Source organism: Panicum virgatum, chromosome 6N, assembly GCF_016808335.1.
Source record: "Panicum virgatum strain AP13 chromosome 6N, P.virgatum_v5, whole genome shotgun sequence".
In the NCBI taxonomy this organism is placed as follows: Eukaryota; Viridiplantae; Streptophyta; class Magnoliopsida; order Poales; family Poaceae; genus Panicum; species Panicum virgatum.
This window is the reverse complement of record NC_053150.1, coordinates 50,503,821-50,527,772: the sequence shown is the minus strand read 5'-3', so window position 1 is coordinate 50,527,772 and position 23,952 is coordinate 50,503,821. Positions and strand designations below refer to the sequence as shown.

The following is a 23,952-nucleotide window of genomic DNA, read 5'->3' as shown; positions in this document are numbered from 1 at the left end:
AGTTTAAAAGAGTTGCTTGGAACCTTAGCTGCATGATTCCTAGGTATCTATGCTTGAACACTAGTATGTGTAGGTCGCTAGATGGCTAGGCTAATGGTTCGGTAGAAGTCGAGTGATTTTCTGTCACTCGCGAGAATTATAGGCGTTGAATGTCTACTACATACTGCAACTATAAGGCTCACGGGCGGGGTTGTGGTACTTGTGATACCCCGTCTGTTTAGTGAAAATGGATAAGGCCGCACTGTGTAGTAGTGGTGGTTAAGCGTTTGAACGTACTAACCACATGCCGAGAAATATGATAATCGGTAAGCTTAAGTACTAGATTGCACCGAGGCCAGAACATACTCCCCCACCGTCTTTGAACGTTGTTCTCATGTGGCCACATGCGGGTGCAAGAAGGTCATGACCCGGCGCCGTACCGTGGCGTGGATTCTTGTAGTCGAGGGCGGTAGGCCTGTTCCGTGCAGCGGGAATTGAAGGGAAGTCGTGTGGGCGAAGCGAGACGTCGATCCCCATGCGTGTGTGTTAGGTCTGCCTGGCCAGGTTAACAAATTCGATTCGAATCGTCCGCTTCTCACGGTTTGGGACTGTTTAACCCTTTTGCCACATAGAGTAAGAAGTGAAAGATGATGATGATGAATATGGTTGGTTGGATGATGAAAGATAATTGTTTCCACCATGTATGCTATTGGATAGATGCTCACCTAGAATGGTTAATTGAACTAGAACCTGAAATCTAAAATCTAAAATATGAAATTAAGGATCTACTCTTTACTGCTTTTCGGCAAACAAACCCCTCAAGCCAAAAGCCTTGCATGTCTAGATAAAGGGCTAAGTATACCCTTAGTCGGGTAAGCCTTGCTGAGTATTAGTATACTCAGCCTTGCTTGTGGCTTTGTTTTTCAGGTAGTACATTTGAGGCTGGATGACGTCATGTACGGGCTTCATCATGACGTCTTGTTTCGTCGCTAGACCATCGTTCGTTTTCCGTTACTCTCGAACTCTGTTATACTTTTATAAATTCAAACTTGATTTGTAATAATAATTCAATTTCATACTCTGTGCTGTAAAATTTGTGGAATGTCGCATTCTCTGGACTGCTTTGTCGATCCTGTTTCAAGTGGTTTAATCGGGATTTTACCCGACAGCACTACCGGATTACTCCGTTTTAAGTGCGTGTTAACCCTAGTTACTGTTTCGGTGATGGTTAGCGCACTTAAGCCGGACTAATTTGGGCGGGACTGCCACACTCCCCCTCGCCGCCCTGAACCTCCTGCAACCGGCCACCCCCTCCTTTCCCCGCCGGAACGCCGCCACCGCGGTCCAGTCCGCCGCCGGCAGCCCCTCTCCGCGGCGAGGCCACCTCCGTCCACGTCTGCGAGCCCCAAGACCCTCCAGAGGTAGCTCTTGTGCCTCTTTCTCTTTTCCCCTGCGAAGCCCCCACCGCCGGCAACCCTGCGCACTGGAAATGGCACCGCCGGCCCTCCCCTGTTTTTCGGCCAAGGGCTTCCCCTGAGAAGGAGCCAAAACTCCAGGGGGCCAAGCGTAAAAATGCCATGAACTCAAAACAGCAAATTTGAAAATGCCTAGAAATTTGTAAAAAAATCATAAAAATGCAAATCTAAATGTTTTGGAATCCATGCAACAAGATATACAAGTTTCATTACATGCACATATTTATTTTCTATCTATATTTTAATCTAGGAAAAAGATTATATTACATAGACTATAATTATTCTAGGAGTTCTACTCAGCATCTATGGGTGATTTTTGGCTGGTAGCTACTTCATGCCATGCTTAGCTTTGTGTAAAAATTTGGGCACTAGTTAACACCTGTAACTAGATGAAACCCTAGTCTTGGCTAGATCTAGTAGAATAATTTATTTATTTTTATTTCTGGATGTTCTGATATAGACATGTGAATGAAACTTTTTATGTGTACTTAAACTACTAGATGAACACCATTGTCCAAGTTTCGTTATTTTTAGATTTGTGTAGCTAGCTCTGTGATTTAATCTTTAAAAATGGTGCTAAATTGTTATAAATAGTTGTTGCATCTGGAAAAATCTGAAAATTTTACCATGGCTCAGTCTTCAGAATATAAGCTAGCATACAAACTTTGAGAGCCAAAAACACTTTGTAACTCTCTGTACTAATTAGTTTTGTTATATGTGAGTTAAAGTTGTCAATTTTATTACTCCTGTTTGGTGTCTAGAAAAATTCTGATAAATTTAAAGTGTGTTTAGAATCGTATGTAGACTCCTCTGTAAAAATTTGAGACACAGAAACTAAGTATAACCCTTTGTAGAAATAAGTTGCCATTATTGCTAGTAAAGCTTGTCTTATTTTTTCATGCTCTGTGTACTGCCCCATAAAATTTGAAAAATTTACAGTGGACTCCTCATAAGTGTGGCACAACTTAGTAAAAATTCTTGGCACCATTACTTGCATGGTTTGATCTGTATAAATAGTTTCATATCATAGCAGTGGCTATGTATATGGTTTTTCTTGATTTTTTCTGCCGCATGAAAACTTCCTCAAATTGTTACAACAAGATCTATACTTTATGAAGTACTCTCAATAAGAATTTCAACCTTAGAAATGATGTGTAACTATAGTTTTGGACAAAGCATGTTATCGTTAGTTTTGTTAAAGGAAAGACTTTTGTATGTTTTGGTGTATGATGAAAACCCCACTTTGACTTTATGAACTAACTAATGTTGTTTTCTACTCTATAAACGACTGCCCAATGAAAGAAAAATGGCAGTGTTTTATTTCCTGATTTGAGTCTTGTTGGATTACCTCTTTATTGTGAAATAATTCATAAATTATTACCATCACAACAACTCACCCATATGCATTGCATCTCATATAGATACTACTACTCTCGCTGGCGGAACATATGAGCTGGTGCCCGAGTTCGAGAGTGAGCAGCATGAAGCTCAAGTGACTCTAACTGAAGCTACGGAAGACCCGAACTCGAATCCGGAAGAGCCCAAGACTAGCTACGGCCAGGAAGGCAAGCCCCGGAGCATGTCCTTCTATTTTACATTTATGCAACTTACTATTGTTCCTATCTACCTGTGCATTTAAGTTTATAGGAGTTGACTGGAACCTTAGTTGCATGATCCTAGATACCGATGCTTGAACACTAGTATGTGTAGGTCGTTAGTTGGCTATGCTCATGGTTCGGTAGAAGTCGAGTGATTTCCTGTCACTCGCGAGAATTATATGAGTTTAATGTTTACTACATGCTACAACTGTAAGGTCTACGGGCGGGGTGGTGGTACGTGTGATGCCCCGTCTGTGTAGTGAAAATTGATAAGGTCGCAGTGTGTGGGAGTGGTGGTTAAGCGTTGAACGTACTAGACACATGCCGAGAATATGGTAATCGGTAAGCTTAAGTACCTGATTGGCCCGGCGAGTGGACTTCTCCCTCACCATCTTTGAACGTTTTTCTCATGCGCGCACATGCGGGTGCAGAGCGGGGCTCTGTAGTCAAGGATGGTGACCCTGATCCACAACCCGGAAAGAAAGAGGAAATGTTGCACGTGTGACTCTGGGAGTAACCACGTGACGTGTGTTTAGGTCTGCCTGGCCAGGTTAACAAATTCGATTCGAATCGTCCGTTTCTCACCGATTATTGAGACTGCTTAACCCTTTTGCCACATAGAGTAAGAAGTGGAACATGATGATGATGATGAATATGGTTGATTGATGAAAGGTAAATATTTTTCACCATGTATGTTATTGGATAGATGCTCACCTAGAACGGCTAATTGAACTAGAACCTTGAAGCTAAAATTAAAAGTAAGGACCTACACTCTATTGTTTTTCGGCAAAACAAACCCCTCAAGCCAAAGGCCTTGCATGTCTAGATAGTGGGCTAAGTATACCCTCAGTCGGGTAAGTCTTGCTGAGTATTAGTGTCCTCAGCCTTGCTTGTGGCTATAATTTGTTTCAGGTGAAACCTTTGAGGATATGATTGCCAGTTTGACCTGGCCTTGCACTCTCCCACCTGGTTGGTCCGTGGAGTGGGATACGTCCCCGGCCAACGATGACAAGAACGAGTGATGTCATGAATCGGGCTTCATCGTGACACCCCTATCGTCGTTAGTTCTCATGTTTACTTTCTGCTAAAATAAAGGACTCTGGTGAACTTCTTTTATGTTGGCATTACAAAGCACTTTGTTAAGTGTGGAACTCGGTTTGTAATCCTAAAATTATGTTAAACTCTCTGTGTTGTAATATATGGTGTAGTATTGTAATCTCTGGACTCGCCTTCGCGTGAGTTATGCTGCTTTTTTCGATCTAGGTTTAAGTGGTTTCATCGGGATTTTACCCGACGGGCTACCGATGTGCTCCGTCTGATGTGCGAGTTAAACCTAATTGTCTTTGCAATGATGGTTAGCGCACTTAAACCGGTTTATGTCGGGCGGTTCTGCCACAGTACTCCTTCATCGCGTCCTCATATATACCGCACCGTATCGTGGATATCGATGCTAGCCCCGAATAGCAGTGTTTTCATTGCAGGATCAAGGTTAACGACATATTCATGATCCGAAACATATATTTTTTAAACTTCTCGATGGTTTCCATATGAGCCCGAATAAATACATCATTAGAGTGCCAAAATAATGCAACTAAATACATAACAAATACCAAACTAATTAACCATGCCACTTGAAAAAAAATTATTTTGACACCCTTCAGTTCTAGAAGAACACTCTTTTCAATATCCAGAAACCATCTAGAAGAAAAAAAAACTTTATTTCGGAAAATGTATATGTCGGTAACCTCGACCCTGCGGTGATGACAATGCCTTTCGGGGGGACACAGTGCGGTACAAGGATGTCACCAATCGGCCAGTCGCAGCACCAACATTTCCGGTTAATAGGAACACAGCACTAGGCACAGGCAGCGTGCTCGTTGATATGCTCTCAGTGCAACAACGGCCATGCTGACTGCGTCAAATGATGTCTTCGTATCAATCGGAAGTGCTGGTGATGCGACCAACCGATTCGCGATGTCCATATAGCGCATAGTGTTTCCCCGAAAGGTAGTGTCATCACTATTGGATGGAGATTAACGACGTATACTTGTTTCGAAATAAAGATTTTTTTAGCTTATAGATAGTTTCAATGTGAGCCTGAATAAATACATCACTAGAGTGTCAAAATAATCAATTCATAATAAAAAAAATCTATTATAATTCTTTCATTAGTTCATTATAAAAAAATTAACTATCCACATTATGGTTATATCTACTACAATCACATGTTTTGTCTACACTCATTCTAAAAATTTCTACTATCCACATGCTCGTCTGAATCTAAAAATAAAAAATGTGCTACGGTCATTTGTAATATATAGAAAATGATTGAAAAATATGTCTATAAATTTTTCATATTCAACCTAGCCAATAAACCTACTCCCACATTCAAGTCATCGGTTCTATATATCTCAAATCATTGCATAAATCAAAGAAATCATACTCATCCTCACTATTTCTAAAAGTCACAAATTTCTCAAACTATAGAGCATAAAACGAAGAATAAAGACTATCAATGAAGAGAGGATGAAGTTGTAAACCTTTGGCACACTTGAATGAGTCCAAATCACACAAAAAATGGATCAAATAATGGCGGCGCAACTCTAATATGAGAGAAGAAACCGAGCTCGAGCTAGCTCTCTGGTGAAATGTGCGCTGGCTCGGCTCGGGGAGGAATAAGCCCCAATTTATAGTGGGAGCATTAGTACCGGGTGGTGGCTACAGCCGGTACTAAAGCTCCCCATTTAGTACCGGCTGGAGCCACCAGCCGGTACTAAGTTTCCTGGCGCTAATTTAGTACCGGCTGGTGGCTCCAGCCGGTACTAAATTGTCACTAGCCGTTGCAGGCGGCTGTCGGGGGCTGTCAGTGGCGCACTTTAGTGCCGGCTGGAGCCACCAGCCGGTACTAATCGGCTCTCATGGGCACTGTTTTTTTGACTTGGTACTAAATTTGCACGTTAGTACCGGCCGAAACCGTGACCGGTACTAACGGCCGCGGACGAATGTGCGTTTTTCTAGCAGTGTTAACAATACAAGTCCCTACTATCATTCTAATTTTCTTTAGAGCTAAGGCAGGTACATGAAAAAAAAAGAGAACCTGATTTCTCCTAGCAGTCAGAAATTACAGCAATTGTTTTGATCTACTACGCCCTCTACAACATTTCACTAAATTATTGGAACCATTTTAATATGGTCTTTGTGTGAAAAAGTAATACAGTATAAGGCTCATAATCCAACTAAGATAAAATAATGGCTTAATACTCTATATTTGCAAATATAATTCTAAACTCATAATTTTTTTGCGAGTATCCGAACTCATAAATTGGTAGCCTAAAAACCTATAATTTGTACAAAACACTTTTTTGCCACCATATTAACTTTCCGCCTTTCTATCGCCTCCTAGAAAATGCCAACTTAACAAAAACTGATCATGCATATACTCGATGTTTTTTTTATTAACATTCCTTGCTATTGGCCTTCTAGATGTACTCAAGAGATTTGTATTTGACGAATTTGACACAAATATTTCAGCGCACAATGTTATTATCTTTAACATGTGTCCATATGATATGCTTTAGAAGCCACTGAAATTGAAAGATGACATGAGACAGGTAATAAAGGCCAACTACGGTTCAAGTAACCTCTTTAGATTTTCCTGCTCTTAGTAATATCATCACTTTGACTCTGAGGTTATATAGCTCTGCTCAAAAATTCAAATATACACATTACACTATAGCCACAACTCCCACAGCTCCAACAGAGGTTATATAGCTCTGCTTAAAAATGCAAATATACACATTACACTATAGCCACAACTCCCACAGCTCCAACAGATCGAGAATGTAAATCCTGTACATAATTACATTCCTCCTTCATTGTCACTGTTCCCTTGATTTTGCAAAGTTCAAAACTCTATTCAACAAATAAGGAAATGTTAAATAAATAAATAGGTATATGCTCTCACCAAGGTATTATCCTTTTGCTACTTCAAACTATCTCAGATTTTATTTTTTCCATTTACAAGAACCAAGAGATACGTTGAGCATGACTCAGGATTATCGATTGATCAATCTTTTCCTAGATAACATCTCTTTGATTCATCAAGTGCCTTCTTCTTTCCATACTATTAGTTCTTATATTTGACACTAACTCAATGCCTATTGGCTAGAAGCCTTCAAACAATTTCCCCTTGTACTGAAACATTCTTACAGACATATCAACACCAACTCTAAATTTTATGATTTAAGCAACCCATCTAAGACATTAATAAGGACATATTATTACACGTTTTCATATAATTATCTTCTCATATTGTTGCATCTACATGAATATCTATAACATATAACATCATCGTCATCATGAAAGCCTAACATTTTCTAGTAGGATCTGGAACTGGGCTCAGGGTTCGCTTGTTGGTCAAATTCTTCAGTTTGTGCTACAAATTCTAAGTATTAAAATTTATTGAGCCAGATTTTATGGTAGTTCTGGGCCTACCAAAATCACTCGGTCGAGATCCCTTCTGAATCGTTACGCACTCACACGCGTTGCCCCTAACTAAGGGGAAGGGGGTGTGGGGTGGGGGGGGACTGGACTGGGCTGGATTTGCTTGTGGGGTAGTCGGTGGGCTGGTTGAGATGGTTGGACTGGTTGGTGGGAGGTGCTAGGCTGTTTGGGTGTAGAATGCATCCTGCACCTTAGCATGTTGGGGTATATCTATACGTGTAATCTCAAGTTCTCAACATTTTTTCTTGTACAAGAGATTTGTTAATAGAAAAATTAGTGGGACCACCATCACATGTCCGGACAAACATCAAGTCGTCACATCCTTGTACATACCCTAAAACGCAATTTCATCACACTACAAGCCACAAGGACAAGGTAACAACAGTAGAAAACTTTTTTTTTGAGCGGTCGACAACAGTAGAAAACTCGACTGCATGTATATATATACTTAGTCATTTTTTCTCCGGTTCTGGACGTCTTTTGTTGAATTTCGTAGCAACCAACGACATTTTAGTATTGCTGTACCACCACATTTAGCTTGCAAGAAGAGAGCTAGCTAGTAGTATACGCATGCTGGGTTATTATACCGTACACATGTGATCTCACACTTTTTTGTACAAGAGATTGCACATCTGGTTCTCACTCCTCACTCACAGTAACTCTCCACTAATCCGTGGAAGGGTAATTATTTGGAGAACGTACAGTTCCGCCGCTACTAATTAATACTGCTAAACCCAGCTTAATATAAGTATGCAGGCCATCAGATTGAAGATAACTGATGGCTCATCAAGACAGCACAAACTACAACTCAGTAGCACCTGTATGCATATATCTAGCTATAACAAAGTTCCAAGCGTGCCATCTGTCTGATAGCTTTTGTCTGCTCCTTCAGGCGTGACTCTTCCTCTCTTATCACAGTTAAAATACCATGGTAGCCTCTTTTTACAGGTTGCTCGACAGCCATGACGGGAGGCACCCTGCAAAATTTGGAGGAAAAAACGTGAAAAATCAAATTCAAAATAAATGCCATCAAAATTTCAAAGTTTCAGACTGCAAGATAAGACAAAGCAAAAGTTCAGAACGTGAGAGATTCAGAAACAGATTGCTCACATGAGACCGGGAAGCTGAAGCACAGCCCCGGGAGCCGGCAGCTGCTGCTGCTGCTTGTGCTCGGCCACGAGGATCTGATTAACCGCAGGACGGCCGGCTGCTGTGTTCATCGACCCCGATCTACGGCGACGGGGAGGAGGCCGGCAACGAGGCGGGCTACGTCGTCGGCATGTCGACGTGCTACCCGGAGCCGGGCGCCGCGAAGGTGCGCGACGGCGAGGCGCTGACCGTGGTGTCCAACTACACCGGCGAGCGGCGGCGCACGGGGGTGATGGGCCACTTCTACCTCCTCGTGGCCGACGAGCAGGAGGGGCAGCAGCAGCAGCAGCCGGCTCCCAACAAGCAACCGTCGGCCTCATGTGAGCTGTAGCTTATCTGTTTCTCTGAATTTGCATGTCGAGCTTGAGAACGAATTTGCATGGGTTCTTCGTGACATCTAGTTCATTGTGTTCAAACATTGCAGGGTGCGTTCCGGCGTGGCTGTTGGGCAATCTACAGTGAACACCAAGATTCAGAAAGCCCTTGTACTGGTAGTACTTTGTGTGTTTGTGTGAGGACTGTGGAGTGGATCGACATCCTGTCGCTCCCTTGTGTGTCTTGCGCGGTCGTCGGCGCCGCCCTCCGTGGGCTCGCCGGCGGCTGCTGGCACCTCGTAGTACGGCATAAATAAGATATGTGTGGGCCCTTGGGCAAGAAAGAACGAGCAAGGTGGCTACTATGGACTTATGGTACGGAGGATTGCTGGTTTGGTGTGCTTGTTGCATTTTCCTACGATCGATCGTCTCGTCTCCATTGCTCTGTTACGAAATTTGAGGAACGTGGTGTCGCTGAAATGGAATGTGGTGGATGTAAGCGACTGAAGCAGCGGCACGCCTTTGAGAGCAACCCCAGCAATGATCCCTAAATCAGATCCCCTCCAAGTACCAAATGAAGAGTGCCTCTATTTTTTAGGGGCTTCTAAATTTACTTCAACTCTACCAACAACCCTCAATTCTAATTTATAATAGAGAGCTCCATAGGAACCTCCTAGGAATACAGTCATACAGAGTGGAGGAGGGGAATTGAAGGCCTCCCAAAATAGAGGGTCTACTGGAAGCCTACTTGTGTGCATCATTTTTTTTATTTAACCATCTAAAATTAAGCTAGAGGGCTGTTTAAAGAATCATTTTTTATTTAACCATCTAAACTTAAAAATATAGGGCTGTTTAAAGGATTTGTTGGAGTTGCTCTGAGGACCTGCTGCCACTTTTGGAACGCACACCACCACCACCTTCTGAATCTCAGGGTAGAATGAACTAAAAACCAAAAGGAAAGGGAAAAAGTAAAAGTTTTGCACATTGCAGGGGAATATCACTAAAAGTCAAAAGAGGAAGAACAGGATAGAGGGAACAAGGAAAAAGAAAATATGAGGTAATAGAAAAATGTAGAAAACAAAAAAGGAGGAAGAGATCAAAAGTGCCTTCTCACAAAACCATGTGCTTATTTTGAAAGGTAAATAACTACGTCCCCTAACTTTAGGTCAATTAATCACATACGCCAAATTTGAAGGCAATTATTATGTTTCAAAAAAAAATCAAGCTAATCCCAATCAACTGTATCTTGTCACTTTCTCTATAGTTGCCATGCCAAACATGAACTAACCGTTACGTAATTCCATACACTAGATGTGTGGACGTGTGGTACTTGCTGCTGCTGCTGATATCCATGCCCGGACAGCTCGGCCACACAACACAGACACACACCCAAATACCACGGCACCTGGCAATAATACAACAGACAACACCAGAAGATGGGTTGGTAGACAATACTGTAACAGCAATTATCTATCTACAGAGGATCATTTATTTGCATTCCCGTGAAATATCAGAAATCTTACAGGTAACTCTGGCGTTCTACACTCGCACGGCTCGCCGAGAGAGCAAGGAATCAACACGAGACAAAACCCTAGACCGACAGAAGAAATCACATGTGACTATCTGCAGAGATGCTGCGCTGAACATGCTGTCCTCCTTTCTGGCCGGCATCAGACGGCACAAACGAGCCCTAATGTACAATTACCAGGGGCAGGCAGGCTACAGTATATTACAAGAGGGGCAGTGTCGGCAGTCATCTCCCGGACATGAGGTTCACCAGGCCTTGGTTCTCCTGGACCGCATTCATGTCCCACAGCTCGCTCGTGGATGACAGCGTCATCAGCGCGACCACGATGGATCTCATCGTGGGCCTTGCCTTGGGGTCTTCCTGCGTGCACGCCCTTGCCAGCATTGTCAACTGTGCAAGGCGAACCATGCGTTAGCCTCACATGTTTCGCGAAACACATAACAAAGATGGTAGACGTATTTCTGCAGCAGCATTATACTGCTCAGTCTGTGGGTTGGGTCTAACCTTGAGAATGGAGTCCATGGGGTAATCCTCGCCTAGAGCCGGATCAATCAGTCTCTGGAGGCCTTCCTTTGGATCGGGTGTGTTGAGAGCTTCTTCAAACTGCAGTTTTTTTTTCAGTATGGTTTGTGACTCACGAGTCATCATTCATCAAGCAGGAATTCCTTGAACAGCAAAGCATCCAAAGCCTGTACTATAGCTTTGGAAGCAATAATGTTACCAGTATTCTTGCAATGGGAAAAGAAAAGGCAACCAATTTCTGTTGCCAAAATATCTACAAACGCATGACAACAAAGGAGAAATGCAAGATTAAAAGAATTCCGCATTTAGGTGAAAACAGTTGCTTAGAACTGAATGTGTTAAAACTACTGGACGCATGTTTTACACTAGGAGGTAACAACTACCCTCATGGTAATGAAGCACAAGAGCAGAAGGCATTTTTCTTCCCTGGATAAGCATTTTTCTACAATCTGGCATTTATAAAATGAGAATGGCAGCCAAAACATTATGACAAGCAGAGCATAAGAAGAGTTGATTTAGCAGGACAATTACCAGATAAACCAACCCCTTTGAATCGCTTGCAGACTCAGTTGATCTGACAATAGCTTCTTTGGCTGAAATAAGTTCATAAAGAACAACGCCAAAAGCATACACATCGACCTTAGGAGATACATCACCATATCGAGCATATCTGCAAACATCATAATCTATAGAAGTCAACATTTATTACAAATGGTGCAAAAATATGCAGTGGCATATAAATGTTCAGGACACATACTCTGGAGGCATGTAACCAAATGTACCAACAATTCCACGGGTGGGTAGTGATGTATTACCAACTTCTGTAAGTTTTGTTAAACCAAAATCTGCAACCTGGATCATAGACATAATTATTGCATGAATGATGGGAAAAAACATCTAAAAGAAGATCCATGAACTATTCAAACCTTTGCACGGTAGTTTTTGTCTATCAAGATGTTTGCTGACTTGATATCCCGATGTATATATACTGGGACAGTATGTTCATGAATGTACTCAAGACCTCTTGCTGAATCTAAGGCAATTTGAACCCTGGCAGCCCAAGACAGAGGCTCATAACCTATATGAATATGTATGGTGGTTAATTTGCATGAAGCATCAGAATAGGCGCAGATAGCCAATCTAAGAGGCAACACATAACACATTACCAGTTCCACGCAAATGCTGGCTTAAGTTCCCATTCTCGATATACTCATATACAAGGAACAAAGAACCCTCAGTGCAATAACCAATCAAACGCACCTGCGTGAAGCAAAAATACTTATAATGGCACCAAATGAAAAAAATATATGGGTTAATCTGAATGGAGATAACAGTGAAATAACATGATCGTTCCACCTACAGAAATATGATACTACTTTGGTAAGACTGGAATACAAGTATTATTGAAAAAAAGGCCAGACTCATATATTTCCTCAACTTTGATTTAAGTGATGTGCAATATATTGATGTGCACAACCTTCCTGCACAAGGGTGATGCCATCCATTGCCAATAAGTAAATAACACAGAATCTCATCATAAAGTGACATTGAGACTCGTGGAACTCATCACAACCAGAGCAATTGGAATTTGAAGGTGAGTATTGCAATCCAGGCAATATAAGCAAGTATACAAGTGATAAAAATTACACTCGAAGTATGTTGCTGTGTACTATTTGAAGTTCAAACTTCCCCTAAACATTTCTTCAAACAACTTCTCCAAACATAAATGAATGATGAGTCATTACTTTAATGTTACAAGTAAATGAACCTAACAGAAAAAAATCTAATATATAATATGCCACCTCAGCGACAGCAACAGCAATAGCAATAGTAATAGTAATCGTAACAACAAGGAACTCACTAACCAGATTCAGATGATGAACATGTGTCAAAACCTTCAACTCAGCAAGGAACTCATGACTAGCCTGCATATCCATTTTCTTTATGGCAGCTTTCTGGAGACACCGAAAGTAAAACATTACAAATGATGAACAGATTGTAACGTTTGCATGATAAGAACACATTGCTATTTGCAAGTGCAAACTGCCATAGGAAGATGATGTTTGCAAGTTTGTGAAATGCACTTTAATATGTTTACTATCCATGCAACTGTGAAAAGTTTAAACTAACCTCGCCTCTGAGCTCAGCATAATAGACAGCTCCAAAACCACCCTGCCCAATTTTATTACTCATGCTGAATCCCTCTGTGGCACTGAAAAGTTCTTCGTACAAGAACTCTACTGATTTGTCAACAGTAATTCCTGGCACTCCTGAGGCACCATCAGCTTGACTGCTTGACAGTGCAACTTTATCCATGGATGCTGTAGCAGCTGGACAACAATAAATACTAGTAGTTCAGAAATTTGTGGAAGCTCCATTTCGCTGTTATTGTCAATATGAAATACTGTAAAAGGAAAATAGGGGGAAAGAGGAAACAGTATTCAAGGATGAATAACTAACTGTATGTGTGCTCAAAAGTACATTTATGGGTACCACAGACATACCAAAGACCTTTTGGCCATAGGTCATAAACACTATTTACCCAACAAGTTTTTCGGATTTCTAGACACACAATAAAATAGTTTCACAGGGTAATCATCTGATCTCAGAATCAAAAAGGATCAGAACCTCAACCCACCAAAACCAACATTTATGGTTGTAGCCTTGTAGGTTTCCAATTTGACAAAAGGATAAATATTAACTTGCAACTGTGAAATCAGGTGATTTTCCAGGGAAGATGTTTAAAGAATAACTTTTTGTTGCAGGGTCAAAACATAGAAAGAGAGGCCCGGAATATCATTACCAAGTTGGGTAGAATCTTCAGATGATGGAAGGGCAGCCTTTTTCGCCTTTCTTCGCCTATAAAACATGATGTATAAAAAGATACCCAGTAGCAGTGCAGCAATGCCACCAACAATTCCTCCAACTACAGCTCCTACAGAACCTCCTTTTCCTGTCCCGAGTGGATGAGAGTGACAATGTGTGAATGTAAATCACAGTTTCTCAAAAGAATAACTGACATCCATTTTTTCTTGCAAAAACCTTAAGGCAGAAGCATTAGCTTGCAAAAGGAGGACGAGGCTGCCTGTACTGCACAAGATGAGGATGCTTATCAGCATGAGTGCACAAGAATTAATAACATCAAGTAAATATTATACAGGACAATATGGCAGGCAGCACCACTTACCCTTGTGATGCTAAAGCATGGTAACTTCCATTGGCATCTGGAGAACAAAAGACAAGATTAAACCATTTTAGCAAGACAAGATGAATCCTAAAGTTTGCAGAGATGCTAACAGCATTTTCAGGGGATTTTTTTTTGAAAACTATTTTCAGGAAAAATAAAATAGCTACAGTTAATTGAATGAAGCCAGCAAAATGCCACAGCTGCAACTGCATACTATCAGACATGAGAAGATGCAATGAGGATTTCTCGGGAATATATGTCTATCGAATAGTACAAAGCTAATTTTAGATACAGAAACAGACCAGGAATTTTTTTCTAGTTAAGTACTGTGCATACATCGAAGCCATGAACTAACACATGGAATCAGTAATGTGCATCAACATCAACCAATTAAGAAATGTCAGCAGTGTCATAAGGAATTCAGCCAGTTCTTCGCCTAATTGCAAACACAATTAAGAAAGCAACCACAGCTAGCCATGAACCCTATCAAACACCAGACAACATATATACTATGCAGAGAACACCTCCAATCCGGGCTACCAGCCTAGATTAGCATACATTTGGGCACAGAAATCCCATTTCCTACAGTAATAATCCCCAGAAGTCCTCCATTTCAGGCAAGTTCAAGCTAAAAGCCTAAAATTGAACTGAACCGTCCACAATTCGATCGCACTACAAATGCTCACCTTTGACGGGGATGAAAACGAGCCCGCTTGTGTTGGTGTCCATGCCGGGGTTATACTGCCTAAGCAGGTCCAACTGCGCCGGCGAGGAGAAGCTGTAGTTGGCGGCGACGGCGGCGAGCGTCTGGCCGTCCCTGAGCGGGTAGGTGAGGAAGAGCCCGTAGTCCGCGGAGATCCCGGGGTCCCCGCAGGAGCAGTTGACGGTGACGTTCACGGTGACGCCGGTGTCGGGGATGTTGTTGGCGGGGTACGTGTTGGTCCTCTGGAGCCAGGCGGAGGTGGTGAGGTTGCTGAACTGGGCGGCGATGCTGTCGTAGGTCTCGCCGCCGCGGACCAGGTGGGGGAAGGAGCCGGCGAGGTAGGTGGCGGAGGGCGCGCCGGGAAGCGAGCGGCAGCCGCAGGGGAAGGAGACGTTGACGGTGGCGTCGGCGGGGATGAAGTCGAGGTTGGGGTACTGGGGGTTGTAGGGCGCGAGCGAGCGGTAGTCGGGGATGGCGAAGAGCTGCGCGATGTAGGTGAGGTTCTGGTTCCGGGCGATGAGGAAGGAGGCGAGCGCGAGGTCGCAGCCGGAGCGGCAGCCGCCCCCCGCCGCCGCGGCCGGCGCCACCGCGGCGAGGAGGAGGAGGAGGACGGGCAGCGCCATGGGGGCGGAGAAGGAGGATACCCTAGCCTAGCCGCGGAGGCGGGGAGCCATTGGAGGAGGAGGGAGGAGGCGGAGGTGGGGGGGAGTTGGGCTTGGGGAAGGAAGCAGCCAGCAGAGCAGGGCAGGCGGCGACGAGGAGCGCGACAACGCGGCGGGAGTTTGACCCGCGGGCGGGGTGGTGGGGCCCACGCGCCCTTGGCGGTGGGCAATGCGGCGACGCCGCCACGTGGGAGGTCGTTCGTTCCCGGGGAGGCTCAGGCACCTTCGGAATGGAGACGGGGCCAGCAACGGCGGCGGCGGGGTCAAAGTGAGCCGCCGCTACCATAGCATTCCATCCCGGTCGGCCCCACGCCAACGGCCAGGCCAGGGGACGACGGCGGCCCGTCTCCTCCGGGACCGGGACCGCGAATGTCCGGGTTCGGCATTCGGCAAGTGATAGTTCTGTCGCCATGCCTCGCGTCTTGTCAGCATCTGCTGCTGCTTCTTGGTTGGCCACTCTCGGCCAGGATGCCATGTTCTGCACTTCGCCTGTTTACTTCTTGGCCATGGCCCATGGGCTCTTCTCACTCATGAGCTCATTAGCATTTTTTTTTTACTTCTTGTTGCACTGTGATCTTAAATAGCCTGGTCCTTTTTTACAGGTAGAGTTTTTTTTTTGAAATAAATTTTTACAGGTAGGAGTAGAGTCATACAACATGTGAATTTATACTATTGCAAGAGGAATTATTCATCGAGAGGAGTGACTTGTACTCTAACATAGTAAGGCAGACGACCGCGTGACGGCACAACGTCAATTCTCCTCCTGACGCTTGATTAATCAACTGGGGTTGTAGTAGGGCAGCACGGTGTAGACGGTCTGCACGACGGTGAGGACGAGCAGGAAGACGGCGGCGGCGGCGGACATGCTGGTCCAGGGGTTGCTGAAGTAGTCGTGCACCAGCACGGCGCGGTGCCGGTTCCAGCTGCGGCCGCAGTGCTCCCGGACGTCGCGGAACAGGTCGGCGTAGCAGTTCTGCACGAACTCCGGCGGCGGGCACAGCTCCCCGAGGTGCGCGTAGAACGCCGCCGTCTCGTCGTCGCCCTTCACGAACACCCCGGCCCGCTGCAGGATCTCCACGTCGCGCCGCGCGTCCACCACCGACGCCATCAGCAGCACGTAGCTCACCAGCCGCTGCAGCTCCCACCGCCCCCGGCTCTGCTCGTACGCCAGCAGGTTCGCGAAGATGGCGTGGTTCGTGTAGCTCTCCACCGCCGGGATCTCCAGCACGCCGCCGCGCCGGTCGAAGGTCACGTCCACGAGGCTCCGGGGCGACTTCTTGGCGCGGAACGTCACGCCGGCGTCCTTGAGCTCCGACGCCGACGGGAGCTGCCACGGGACGCGCTCGTCCACCGGCTTCGACATCCACTCCTCCAACGCCTCGTCCTCCGACTTGCCGCCAGCGCCGCTCCCGGGCCGGTCCTCCGGCGGCAGGAACCAGTGGTAGTACAGGTGCAGCAGGTGGTGGATCTCGCCGTCGGGGGGCCGCGCGGTCTCCGCGTCCTGGGAGGCGCCCATGTCGACGGTGAGGTACTTGACGAGGACGTTGGTGACGAGGTGGTCCCGGCCGAGCCCGCCGGTGGCCATGTCGTAGAAGCGTTCGAGGACGAAGAAGGGGAGCTGGTTCTCGAGGAGGAAGAGGTCGTTGTACACGTTCTGCATCGCCCACGACGCGTCGACGAGCGCGTCGTCGGCCTTCTCCTCGCCCTTGAGGAAGAACTCCACCACGAAGCAGCCGTCGAGGAGGAGCATCTCGGCAAACTCGGCCGGCGGCAGCGGCACGGGCTCCGCGTACCGCCGCCGCGCGCGGGGCTCCATGGCGCGCGCCGCGCGGGCGTACGCGGCCAGCGTCGCGCCGCCGCCGCGGGCCAGGAGGTCGCGGAGGTACCGCCACTTGTGCGCCTCCATGGCGTCGAGGTGGCGGCCGGCGCCGCGGTGGAAGGGGCCCAGGGACACCATCTGCGGCTCGTAGAGGTGGCGGTTGCGGTCGCGCATGGGCCCGGCCACGCGGAAGATGGTGAAGGGCTCGCTCTCGTGGGGCTTCCCGGGCAGCACGGCCAGGCGGCGCTCCATGCGCGCCGCCATCTCGTCGGCCTCCGCGTCGTCGCCCGCCTCCTCGCCCTCGACGGCGCTGCTCTCGTCCAGCCGGCGCTGCATGGATGCGGACATCTCCTCCCCTTCCACATCATCGTCGTCGTTCTCCTCGGCGGCGTGTGCGCTGGCCACGCCAGTGCGGCAGCTCCCGTCGGCATCCGAGCCATTCCCCACGACGATGCTGCTCTCATCGCTGCCGGCGGCGACGGCTGGAGCGTGGCCATTGGGATCCAGTAGGGGCTCCATTAGAGGAGAGTCGATGACCATGACCCAGGATGGCCGTCAGAGTCTCAGTCTCAGAGATGGCGCGAGACGGGGTTAAAGACAAGCAGGGCAAGAAGCGTGGGAAAGTTCAGACACCGGAGCCACCTTTTTGGACTGCCTATTGGAAACACCGGTGGAAACTCCAGCGGCAGACATACGCCATGGAAAAATCTCTGGCCAATGGTGGACTAGCAACGATAGCATCTATGATAAAAAAAAATGCTTGGACGGAGAAGGCGTGCGCACGGAACAAACCTGGGCGCAAGGGCATTGAAATGTCCAACAGCTTTTTGGGAACATCCCTTTGCCTTGGTCGCTAAGGAAATCAAAATGGTCCGGCACTAGATAAACCTGCATACATTAGCAAACATAGAGTATTCCAAACAGAAGCATCTTGCTTGATGCTTTGCAACACTCCAGCTGAGCACAAATACCAACCGACAGGGCAACTGGGACAAGTAACTGAAATTTCAATCCATACCAACTGAGAACTGGGACAAGTACTGAGGTAAGTAGCTGAACAATTCTCAGTATGACCTTACAAGGGCTTTCGGTTGAGAAGTAACTCAAATGGTCAAGTTTTGTATGGGTCAGGCCACATATCAAGAAAACGACCTTTAAAAGGAGCAAAAACAATGGGGAAATATGCAAATTTCATTTCATCCAACCGCTATAGCAGGTATCATGTATGTATGAGGGGGAAACTGCCTTGCTGGATTCCGTCAATACCAAAACTGACTGTGTTTAGCTAGTCAGATTCTGGGCAATTGGAGAATGATGAACACTTCTTGAGCGATGGCTGGACATGTTGGTGGTTGGCCAGAATTTTCACTCCTGGTCACCTTGGGGGCCAACATGGGCGGGATACTTTGCAGAAACATCAGCCCAGGTGCTTTGGCCTTCTGTCAGTTGCTTCACCACGGATGCGACCTCGTTGATGTCCACCCGGATCTGTTCTTTACTGTCCCTCTCCCGGATAGTCACGTTTGTTGTGGAATCAACTGTTACAGCAAATGGAACACCAATCTCATCTGTCCTCGCATACCGCCTCCCAATGGATATAGCTGCCAGAAATCAGACAAAAACAAATGCTTACATGTTCATGCACTCTACGATACCATGTAATATGTTCCAAATAATAGTGACAGTATTTAAAATCATGTCATACGTACCAGTAGTGTCAATAATGTGCGATATACCAGCAGTTGTTAATGCTTTAGCAATCACTTTGGCAGCAGCATCAAACTCTTGGTTCTTCACCAGGGGGAACACAGTGCACTTGATAGGAGCCACTAGAGGAGGGAACCGGAAGACATTAAGCTGTTCCTCTTCTGATTTGCTAGGCCTTGTGTAAAACGAATGCTCGAACAAACAGTAGATGATCCTCCCTATGCCAAATGATGGTTCAATGACCGATGGGGTGAAGACTCGCTGATGCTCCAGTTTCTTCTCCATGCTGATTGACACCATTTTCTTGGTAATCACCACATCTTTTCCAAGTGTGCAGACTTTAAAGCTTGTCTCCCCTTTGGTTTCTAGTGCAGCTTTCATCTCTAAAGCTTCCTTCTCACTCATAGACTGTCACCAAGAAAATAAAGTAGCAAGACATTAAAAAACTAGCAGCCACATATAACAAAGACAAGGACAAGATGTGTTACCTCCAATGCTTCAAGGACCATCTTTTGGTTGCCCTTAAAAGCAAGTCCCAGGTCTTTCTTTGAGGGAACTATTACAAGTTTCTGTAATAATGAGCATCGGCAAACATATAAGCACAGGTAAATGCAAGAAACAACAAGTATAAAGAGACAAAAGCTAATATATAAAAGGGCATTCAAAATGGTAGTTTCTATGTGCTTCGATGGGCAAGACATCATGAAAAACAAGATGTAGCGACAGAGGAAAACTGGAGAGCTGGGTATGATATCTCACCTCAACCTCTCTAGGCTTGGAAAACTTTTCATGAGCGACAAGTGGGACACCACTTTTCTCCTGTGAGATAGCAAGCAACCAAGCATGTCAACATAGTAGCACACTTGCACACTAAAGAGTGGACACTGATACAAAAGTCATTTAGCAAGGGTAGTTAAAACATGAACTGAGCATATTCAATTTCAACAGCCACAGAAAAGGTCTAAAATTAGTATCCGAACACATATCTGGGGTGTGAAAAAGATGCAGTAAGCTTACAGAGTGTGCTCGCAAATCATATGCAGATCTATCAGCAATACCCACGCACTCTATCCACCCATAAGAGCACTCTATTTCAGCATCCCAACAGTCAGCGGCATAGTGGGCCATCTCATTAGGTAGATGCTGCCTGAAGCGCAGCCGACCCTTATCAATTCCCAAGCGTGTCAGGAAAAGATAGACCCTTCCAATGAAGTAACCAAGTGTCTCGTTATTAACAGTTCCCTGTTAAGAATAATAGGGTGAAGTTCATAAATAGTATCAAGCATATGGACAACATATATAAACAAAAGAACGAAAGAGAAGAGAATAAATTGGCAAGAAAAAACTGTCAGAAAATACAAACCTTTGAAACTGCATCCCCAAGCTTCATTAACTTGGCTGACTCCCCTGAGAGTTGCAGCTCTCTTGGGAACATCAAGAACTCCAAATCAGCAACATCAACGAACTTTGGGTGTGATTTATCCTCTGGGTCCACAAAATGCTCAATCTCTGCCAATGTGAATTCACGCACTCGGAGAAGACCTTGTCGTGGTGAGATCTGATTTTTAGATTCTAACATAGTGAGTATATGAAAAAAAAACATCTAGCTGACTACGACATAGCCAATAACTGCTCTTCAGAAGTGTCACTAATTCTACAGTAACAGATGTACTGTGAAACTATCAGAAAACATCAATTCCACCCAGCACAATAAAAACAAAATTAGTTATGAACCTAAATTTATCGTGTAACTAAAAACCAATTTAGAACAAAGTTTATGCGCTGAACAATCATATCTAAATCATGAAGAGTAACTGAAGCACACACAATTGCTGACAATTTGGACGTAAGACAGAAATGACTAGTACTAAGCATTTATGGGTGTGTTTAGATCCGCGAAAAGCTGGTAGAAAAAGTCGCATCGAACACTGTAGCATACTGTAGCACTTTTTGGTAAATATTGTCCTATTATGGGCTAACTAGGCTCAAAAGATTTGTCTCGCAACGTACATCAAAACTATGCAATTAGTTTTTTTATTTACCTACATTTAGTACTCCATGCATGGGTCATTTGCTATATTTAATGTTTCGATGTGATGGAAAGTTTGGAGGAATGGGAGGGAAGTGAACACAGCCTATCAAAAGAATGTCAAAGAAAATGGGACATTAACACAAACCTCATTTCTAAAAGCCTGCCCAATTTGAGCTGCTGCAAAGGGAAGCTTTTGGCCATTGTAGTAGTAAAGGTCCTTGAAGTTTACAAAAATGCCCTGCGCAGTCTCAGGTCGCATATACCTATGTTCCCACACAAAATTGATACTTTTTAGCCAATGAACGCAAAAGGAAGATAATTACAGAGGGAATGGTGATCTCCTTACCCCACGCTTAGACCAGTGGGCCCAATAGATGTCTGGAACATAAGATTAAATGGATAGGGATCAGAAAGCGGGTTCTTTGTATCAGGGGCAACGATGCCATATTCCTTAATCTTTGCACCAAGCTCCTCTGCTGAGAGGTCATCCAAGATGGCAAGAACACGCTTAAATTCATCAGCCTTTTCTTGGGGCAAGGTAAGGTCTTTCTCAAGCTTCTCCTTGCAAAAATCTTTCAACAAGTGATCAGCACGGTAGCATGTGCCTGTCTTCTCATCTTTAACCATGAGGTCAGTAAACTTCTCAACATGGCCTGATGCCTTCAGAACGATCTCAGGTGTGACACAGGGGCAGTCAACCTCCAACATGTTCTCTTCCAGAACAAAGTGCTGGAAAGAAATTACGAATTGTGATTATCATAATCTTAACAAAACAATAGTAGAAGATAATAATATCATCAACTAAATCACTCTGTGGATTATTCCAATATCAAACACATAAAATTGCTAAATATAGGAAGCTCCACGAACTAGGAAAGCACATCCAAAGGTAAACCTTTAGTCAAAACTATGAGGCTACAAAATTATAGTTTTCCATAGCACATTTTCTGATTAGTACTTACTAACTGACATGAGAAAAGTTTTGGTATGATTAGGTCACCAATGGATACACAATTCAAAAGGGACTAATGAAACACTTCTGTTCTAATAGAAATCGTTATCATCCAGATTTTTTTTATAATCCACACCTGAAGGCCACACATATCATAATCCTTGATGTACAGCAACTACACTAAAGAGGTAAGACGAAACTATAGAAAAATCACAGCATTTGGAGATAGATCGCGGGCGTCACCTGGCGCCAGAAGGAAAGAACATTTGCCTTGACGCGGCACCCAGGCGGCCCGTAGTCGTAGAGCCCCGCCACCCCGCGGTAGATCTTAAACGAGGGTATGTAGAACAGCTTCCGCTCCAGGGTGTTCACCACGGCCTGCCGCAGCTCCTCCCTCGCGGCGCCGCCCGCGCCCGCCCCGACGGCCTGCTGCAGCCGGCGCGCGGCGGCGCCGGCCTCGACCTTGAGCGCCTTCAGCGCCTCGACCGCCGCGTCCACATCGGCCTTGGACGCGCCGCCGCCGGCCTTGAGCGCGCGCACGGCCTCGGCCTGCGCGTCCACGGCGGCCTGGCGCTCGGCGAGCGCGCGCCGCAGCGCGTCCTCCGACGTCGCGGCCATGGAGGTGGCGACGACGGTGGTGTGGTGTCGGCGGCGCGCGGCGGCGGCGGCGGCTAGGGTTGCGGCGGGCGGGGTTCTGGGTTTAGGGATGGAGCGGGGGAGTGAGGAGAAGATGAGCTGGGGGCGGAATCGCATAAAGACCATTGATGGATGCGGCCGGGGGCGATGAAAGCCAAGGGGCACAAAGATAGGAGGGAATGTGCATTTGAACCCTTGTGTTTCTTTTATTTGCGAAAGAAGTTTGTAAGCCATCCAAACCCAACAAAAAATTTCGTAGGTTCGAATGAGTCGTGAATTTTACCGGCCGCCTTTATCCCTATCAAAGGCTCTTATTTAGATTAAAAACTCTCACATTATATAGGACTTTAGACTTGTTCTGAGTTTTATTTTTTCAAATCAGCCTAACTGCCTATCCAGCGTAATATCACCATATTGCGACTGATGCTTTAAACTTGTCCTAAGTCCTTAGAGCCACTAACTCTCAAATTATATACATACAGGACTTAAGACTTATCTCGGGTTTTTTATAGGGCAAACATGTTCACATCAACCTATCTAGCATGATGTTGTGGCATCCACATGGGTTAAAGCGGAGTTATATACCCATTAATATGTTTTTTTCATAATTGAGTCCTTCAATCCATGTTATACTTCTATAAATATGGTATGAAAAGGTATAACTTCCATTGTTACTGTTGTCTTATTTGAAGTTCCTAAAACTTGTTTCTCCTAGATTTAGATATTTCATTCGAGTTCCTTTCGTCGTAATATGTATCCCGAATTTTTTTTTGAAACTTCACGATTTATAACTTCCAAATTCATTTTATTTCGACTCGGACTTGAATTACGCTAAGTTTTGAATAAATATATCTCAAAATCCAACAAAGGTGAACTACGTACGCATCGTCAGTGCAAAGGCTAATCTCTGTTGTTTTCTTTGGAATGGATGCAGTGCTGGAGTGACGTTTAACTGTTCTGAGGGTGCATCTGAAATAATGTCAAGCAGAGCCCCGAGGTGTGATCTGGTCCGCTTGGAACGTGGGTCTGGACGGCGTGGATTTGCTCCGGAAGAATGGGAATACAGGGAATAAAACGGACACGAATGCGAGTGGCGCACAAATGGGGGTGCGTTTAGTTCCCAAAAATTTTCACCCAAAAATTTTCACCTCGCCTTTAAACAAATGTATGAAGCACTAAATGTAAT

General features: G+C 45.3%; 3 protein-coding genes and 1 long non-coding RNA gene across 6 annotated transcripts; all 4 read right to left on the bottom strand.

Moving 5' to 3' along the window:
- Positions 1-8,043: 8,043 nt before the first annotated feature.
- LOC120679311 lies at positions 8,044-8,773 on the bottom strand. Its single transcript, XR_005677111.1, has 2 exons — positions 8,666-8,773; positions 8,044-8,532 (listed from the first exon to the last, which is right to left on the bottom strand). It is a non-coding gene; the product is annotated as an uncharacterized LOC120679311 (long non-coding RNA).
- A 1,682-nt stretch (positions 8,774-10,455) lies between these two features.
- Positions 10,456-15,855, bottom strand: LOC120678865 (chitin elicitor receptor kinase 1-like). 3 transcript variants are annotated; one of them, XM_039960280.1, is made up of 11 exons: positions 14,942-15,855; positions 14,256-14,292; positions 13,872-14,020; positions 13,199-13,398; positions 12,934-13,023; positions 12,235-12,328; positions 11,995-12,146; positions 11,826-11,920; positions 11,600-11,738; positions 11,051-11,149; positions 10,456-10,936 (listed from the first exon to the last, which is right to left on the bottom strand). In XM_039960280.1, the coding sequence occupies exons 1-11, from the start codon at positions 15,579-15,581 to the stop codon at positions 10,772-10,774; spliced, it is 1,860 nt and encodes a 619-aa protein (XP_039816214.1). In that variant the 5' UTR covers positions 15,582-15,855; the 3' UTR covers positions 10,456-10,771. The 3 variants fall into 3 exon arrangements, with proteins under 3 accessions (XP_039816214.1, XP_039816216.1, XP_039816215.1); XM_039960282.1 differs by lacking the exon at positions 10,456-10,936 and having other exon boundaries at positions 11,118-11,246; XM_039960281.1 differs by lacking the exons at positions 10,456-10,936; positions 11,051-11,149 and adding an exon at positions 11,166-11,235.
- Positions 15,856-16,189: 334 nt separating this feature from the next.
- On the bottom strand, positions 16,190-18,290 carry LOC120678535 (UPF0481 protein At3g47200-like). Its single transcript, XM_039959773.1, has one exon. It carries the CDS (start codon positions 17,977-17,979, stop codon positions 16,399-16,401), a length of 1,581 nt encoding a protein of 526 aa, XP_039815707.1. The 5' UTR covers positions 17,980-18,290; the 3' UTR covers positions 16,190-16,398.
- A 136-nt stretch (positions 18,291-18,426) lies between these two features.
- On the bottom strand, positions 18,427-22,905 carry LOC120678534 (glycine--tRNA ligase, mitochondrial 1-like). Its single transcript, XM_039959772.1, has 9 exons — positions 22,374-22,905; positions 21,525-21,907; positions 21,324-21,441; positions 20,510-20,704; positions 20,164-20,388; positions 19,906-19,965; positions 19,635-19,715; positions 19,149-19,554; positions 18,427-19,040 (listed from the first exon to the last, which is right to left on the bottom strand). The coding sequence occupies exons 1-9, from the start codon at positions 22,890-22,892 to the stop codon at positions 18,805-18,807; spliced, it is 2,223 nt and encodes a 740-aa protein (XP_039815706.1). The 5' UTR covers positions 22,893-22,905; the 3' UTR covers positions 18,427-18,804.
- Positions 22,906-23,952: the final 1,047 nt, after the last annotated feature.

Coding starts and splice junctions, on each gene's coding strand:
- LOC120678865 (XM_039960280.1), bottom strand. CDS start 15,581: ATGGCGCTGCCCGTCCTCCTCCTCCTCCTCGCCGCGGTGGCGCCGGCC. Junction 14,293..14,941: donor CGTTTTCATCCCCGTCAAAG/GTGAGCATTTGT, acceptor TTTGTTCTCCAG/ATGCCAATGGAAGTTACCAT. Junction 11,739..11,825: donor TTTGGTTACATGCCTCCAGA/GTATGTGTCCTG, acceptor TGATGTTTGCAG/ATATGCTCGATATGGTGATG.
- LOC120678535 (XM_039959773.1), bottom strand. CDS start 17,979: ATGGTCATCGACTCTCCTCTAATGGAGCCCCTACTGGATCCCAATGGC.
- LOC120678534 (XM_039959772.1), bottom strand. CDS start 22,892: ATGGTCTTTATGCGATTCCGCCCCCAGCTCATCTTCTCCTCACTCCCC. Junction 20,389..20,509: donor TTGGGGATGCAGTTTCAAAG/GTTTGTATTTTC, acceptor TATTCTTAACAG/GGAACTGTTAATAACGAGAC. Junction 19,716..19,905: donor CCAAGCCTAGAGAGGTTGAG/GTGAGATATCAT, acceptor TCATTATTACAG/AAACTTGTAATAGTTCCCTC.